At 40.7% G+C, this 6000-nt stretch overlaps 1 protein-coding gene across 1 annotated transcript; it reads right to left on the bottom strand.

The window, feature by feature from the left end:
- LOC134215593 (uncharacterized protein K02A2.6-like) lies at positions 1-1825 on the bottom strand. Its single transcript, XM_062694751.1, has 2 exons — positions 1786-1825; positions 1-1733 (listed from the first exon to the last, which is right to left on the bottom strand). The coding sequence occupies exons 1-2, from the start codon at positions 1813-1815 to the stop codon at positions 159-161; spliced, it is 1605 nt and encodes a 534-aa protein (XP_062550735.1). The 5' UTR covers positions 1816-1825; the 3' UTR covers positions 1-158.
- Positions 1826-6000: the final 4175 nt, after the last annotated feature.

Raw genomic sequence — 6000 nt, 5'->3', positions numbered from 1 at the left:
GTGTCATAGTACCACATCCCCTTTTCTTTCAAGTATTAATTTTAGATATATTATTATTTTTGTTATTATTATTATTCTTTTCAATTCTATTTTAACGATAACAACTATATTAGTATCGATGTTAGAAGCAGATACAGATCTAGAATGAATACTTAGCGTCATGGACTGTAAACTTCCTTGGGTTTTGGTGTCCTCTTTGAACGACGTGGTTGAAGTGTTGGATTGTGCAACTCATTAGCTTTCGCAACTACGTCTGGAGTAGCCCTAGATCCAGTAGCCGGCTCTAATGATCCCTCAATTATTAAATCGCCAGATACTGTTGATGGTGAACGGTTATCCGGGATGGCATTATGGTCATTGACTTCAGTAGTTTCAGGATCAGAAATAGTTTTCAAGTGCGATGTGTTCCGGTCATATGTTCTTCCGGTTTCCCTAGATTTAACGGTTACATTTGATCCTTGCCTATCCACAACAGTAAATTTCTCTTTATAGAAATTTGTGGAAAGCTTGTTCGTCGGACAGAGATTTTTCATGAGGACTGTGTCGCCAACCGATATAGTACTCGGTTTCGCTCTACGCTGCACATCCTCCCGCTGTTTTCCAAGAAGTTTCCTTTCATAATCTCGATCTCTGAGGTCGCTACTGGGGGGAATAGTCTGAAGGTCGTCAACACACGGTAGTTTTGTGCGCAGCTTCCTGTTTTGCAGAAGCTCACTGGGGGCTCTTCCAGTAACAGAATGCGGTGTGTTGTTGTACAGATCTAGATAGCTGTTGAGCTCAGCTTTCCAGTCATCATAAAGAGCATGAGCGATTTTCAATCTCTTTAATAACGACCTATTCTGGCGTTCGACCTCCCCATTTGCCTGGGGCCAGTACGGAGAGGTATGGTTGAGATGAATGCCGTTTATTTTACAGAACTCTTGAAATTCGCAAGAAACGAACTGCTTGGCGTTATCCAGTGTGATCGTTCTTGGTGGTCCCCAGATACGGAAAACGCGTTGTAATCGTTTGATTGTCTCCTGAGCAGTGATTTTGCTCATTATTTCCAATTCCATGTATCTGCTGTAATAGTCGATGACCACCAGAATGTATTCTGACGATGGCATTGGTCCAAGAAAGTCTATGGCTATATCGACCCAAGGTCGATCGGGTAATTGCCGTCGCATCATTGGTTCAGGCGGATCAGGAAGCTGTACCAAACGGCATCCTTCACAGGTTTCACATGTCTGTACTGCTGCTTGATCTATGCCAGGCCACCAACATCTTTCACGCAGACGCCTCTTCATCAATGATTGCCCCGGGTGCCCTTCGTGAGCCAACTGTAGCATTCTCGGTCGTAGAGCTTTGGGTATGACGAGTTTGGATCCTCTCAGGATAACTGAATTCACATATGTGTATTCATTACGAAATGGAATGTATTGCTTCAAATCTTCACGGCTCCAGGAGTCATTCTCGATACACGCTCTTAAATTTTGCATCTCTTGATCCGAGGCGGTAGCCTGAATTACTTCCTCAATATCAATTGCGGCAGCTTCCTGTATGGTTCGAATATAAATTTCTGCATCAGGATCGAAATCTGAAATCTGACAACAATTTGCCAAGGTAGACAACGCATTAACTGTCACACGACGAATAAACACTTCACATTCATCCGACCATTCAGTGTCTGGAATGTGCGCTCCGAGTCTCGACAAAGTATCAGCTATGTTTGCTGAACCTTTCCGGTAAACAACCTGCAATTGTAAATATTAATTATTGTTCCCTAAATCATGTTTTAATATATACTTTGAACTTGAAGGCTTGAATTCTTAGCATCCAGCGCTCAATTCGCGCCGTGGGTCATGATTTGACCGTGAAAAGCGTTTCGAGCGGCCTATGATCCGTTTCCAGCTCAAAATGTATTCCAAGAAGGTAAATCCTGAAGCGCTCCACTCCCACACAATACCTAGAGCTTCCTTCTCGATTGGAGGGTACTTTTTTCAGTTTCGGAAAGGCTTTTTGAGGCGTATCCAATGACTCTGGGGTTGTTGTTCTTAAACTGTATCAACACAGCACCCAGTCCGACTCCCGAGGCATCCGTAACAAGTAACGTTCGATCTTTCGGATCATAGTAACCCAAGTGATGGATGGACCCTATCATACGTTTGAGCTGATCAAATGATTCCTGGTGCTGTGGCTGCCAATCATAGGGTGTATTTAGCTTCAGCAATTCACGAAGAGGGTGGTTTAAAGTGGCCAAATCCGGTATGAAACGAGATACATAGGTTACTAAACCTAGAAAGCTTCGTAACTCCTCTTTTGATTGTGGGGTTCTGAACCGTTGGATCGATTTAACTTTTTCCTGAGACGGTGTCACTCCATCTGGAGAAAGCACGTGACCTAGGAATGATATTTCTGTTTGCTTGAACTTACACTTGTGAATGTTCAAAAGGATGCCATATCGATTAAGGACAGCTAGCGTATGCTTTACCGCCAGGTCGTGCTCTTCAACTGTCGAACCAAAAATCATAATATCGTCTATGAAAACTACTGTGTTTTCACATTCAGCGAGAACACTTTCCATAAGGTTCTGAAACAGCTCCGGAGCACAGTTCACGCCAAAAAGAAGCCGTTTATAACGATATAGTCCCCAATTTGTTATAAACGTAGTTACATCGCGGCAGTCTTCCGACAGTTCTACCTGGTGAAAGGCCTGCTTTATGTCCAAAGTCGTAAATAGTTTGGCATTCCTAAATCTTGGAAGCATGTCGTCAAAAATTGGTAAGGGGTGATTGAGTCTTTGGATAGCCTGATTTGCTTTTCGCATGTCTACACACAGTCGTAGTTCACCGTTGTCTTTTAAAATCGGGACCAGTGGAGAAACCCACGATGTCGGTTGGGTAACTTTCTCGATTATGTCTAACTGTAACAGTTCTTTCAATTTGGCTTCGACTTGTTGCAAAAGTGGGATCGGACAGCGACGAAGGGGTTGAATAACGGGTGAAACTGTTCTGTCGATAGGTAAGCTTAGGGTGATTCCCTTCATTTTGGGGAACGGCTCCTTGATAGTGTCGACTCTGCTAATGGTGGCATTTTTTGAACTGGGCAAACCAACCTGTAACACTCCCACTTGCTGCGCCGTTATCTTGCCTAACAATGGCTGTTGACCCTTTTCGATGACGTAGAAGACAGCATTAGTTCTTAGTAGTTTCCCTCCGTCATTTATTTCTAGATTTGCATCAAAGACTGTAACCAGCTTTAGTGGGACACGACCGTATGCCAAAAATCGTTTGTCATGATCAAACCGTTCATTTCGTATTTGCACATCTTGAAGTTTCATAATTTCCCACGTCGTGTCATCGATTAGATTGTGTTTTGATCCTGAATCGATAAGCATGGTAATATCAACTCCCCCAATGCAACAAGTTATCAACTCATCTGACTCCCCTACATTGTACACCGATAGATCCTCAGATTCTGATTCTTCATTCTGGTCATCGATCTTATAAACCGGCCTGGACGAGGTTCGCGGATATTTTGATGGTCGCGAAGGACCCTGATGATTTACGATAGGTGCTACACGCTTCCGGTCGAAAGTTCCCTATTGATTTGTATGTAAAACACATTTTAGAAATTTATTTGGAACATTTAGTAAGAAATTTATTCAATTGTTCATTATTTTATTTTTTTATTTTTATTATTTTATTTAAAAACATACTCACGGTGCTAGATATCTTTGATTTGCAAACAGATTTAAAATGACCAACACTTTTGCAACGAAGGCACATCTTATTCAGTGCCGGACAGTGCTGAGCCTCCTGATGTCGCTTATACCCACAGCGCAAGCATCGAGGATTACTTACTTCTCGATGGGTTCACTGTCACTCGGTGTCATAGACCAGAAAAGAAACCTTTCAAAGCTGTCGTGATGTTTCGGCGAGAAATATTCCGTTAATTTATTTTTCATTGAAAGGTAGGGATCATTCGAAGCATCTTCCACATCGCAGCCCGGAATTCCATAGAAAGCGCTCTGTAATTCCAAACCGCCCATTGCGAGCAATTGCATCTTGCGGCTTGAACCATCAACGATGTTCGAAGCTGCCATGACGGTTTCAAACCATCGAATCCACGAACTCCACGCATTGCGTACTTCAGTTTGAGGCAAATGTTTGAATTTGAAATGGGGAAGGTTGTACGTTGCGGGACTGAATACATGTTGCTGAATGATGATTGGCGTTTGGTTACTATCCGCGATTCCATCTTCTGAATGATTACGCTCATTCACATTGTTATCCATGTTGCTGTCAAAGAACATTATGTCATTTGTTAAACTTTCTATCATAAAAAAAAAATAATTCATTTCATTGTCACGTCAGAACTTAATACAACCCTGTTAACGATTTAATTTGGATTGCTTTTACATTCCACGCGTTGTTTGTTTACGCTTTTATTACCACATGTCAACACTTATCAAAACTAAACCCTCGCATCATTCAAGAGCGACATCCAGACAACTATCGCAACATCCAAGAGCGAATTCCTATGAGTTGGCTTTTTATAATATCCTCTACTTTCGCATCATCCAAGAGCGATATCACTACAACTTTGCAACATTGAATAGTGAGTTTCGCAGCATTCAAGAGCGACTTTCGCATCATTCAAGAGCGGCTTTCGCAACATTCAAGAGCGGCTTTCGCAACATTCAAGAGCGACTTTCGCAACATCCAAGAGCGATAACCATACAATTCTTCATATTCAAGTAAATTCTCAAACAACGTTGATACATATTGTAGCAACCGATTTGCCTATCATTGAAGAGCTTAACTCCAGAATATCACACACACACACACACACAACATGTTGTGTCACTCTCAGATTCAGATTCACGGCCGTAATTAAAATAGCATTTTTCTCTAGACTGAACAGCAATACAGTTTTATTCTTGTCTATGTCTCGCAAACTAGTTGCCTTGTTGAGTAAACACCATCAACAAAAATATTAGAAGAATAAACCTTAAATACCCACACTTTTATAAAAGAATCCGCACATACTGAAAAAAACATTGTTTGAAATTTGGTGAAAGCAACAAATTCATATATTACTACCTTCAATACTAAATAAATATATGTATTCTTTCTTTTCAATAATGGTACATACCTGAAATTGTTGAACCGTTCACTTTGACCAGTTCAACAGCCTTACCTTTCCGTTTGCAATACGCTCCCCTGCAAGTGATCGAAGCGTCTCACCAACCTCATAGTATAGCTAGTGAACGTTTCCTTTTTTCTTATCCGCTAAATAGTTTTTTTCTTTGTTTCAGCTTTTTGAAGTGGATCACTCCAGCAAATCTTCTTTTCATCATTTTTTTTTCAAGCGTCACTTCAAAAGTCTTTGCTTCATCACACACAATCACACCAATCCAAAACACCAACCGAGCTTGCCTATTTTCATATTTCGACATTCGTCATTTAATTTTCCTGGTGGAAAGTGTTTCTTCATACATACATGTTAGCAATTCAATTCATCCAGACAGGATGTGTGACACCAACACCACAACTAGTTTTCTCTTTTCTTTTCTCTTGAACAGGTTCACGTTTAAAGCTTTTGTTTTATCACACGCATACACACACATCCGGTAATATCAAAATAGCTGATCTTCGCTTCCTTGACCGTGTGTACCATCTCACTCATCTATCGAGTGAACACACGCATACACATACACAATGCTGTTCTAGCAGAGCGGGCTTCACTTTTTTTTTTCAATATGGCCACCGTGGCGTCGCTTCGATTCGAAAAAATTCAATTAGTTTTAGATTTCACCTTTGTTTTAACTTTTCACTGGTTTGATTGCAATTTATCCAATTTATGAAGCCGTATATGTTGTATTCACTAGTTTTTTTCTTCTACCGAGCAATTTTAACTTCATTACACCCCTTTTCTTTTACGCGTCATATTAAGATTCTGACATGATCATAATATATATTTTTGTTCACCGATATTTTTTTCTATATTTACCCTGAC

This window comes from Armigeres subalbatus, chromosome 1 (assembly GCF_024139115.2).
Source record: "Armigeres subalbatus isolate Guangzhou_Male chromosome 1, GZ_Asu_2, whole genome shotgun sequence".
In the NCBI taxonomy this organism is placed as follows: domain Eukaryota; kingdom Metazoa; phylum Arthropoda; class Insecta; order Diptera; family Culicidae; genus Armigeres; species Armigeres subalbatus.
The sequence above is the reverse complement of the archived record's forward strand: the minus strand, read 5'-3'. Positions and strand labels throughout refer to the sequence as shown.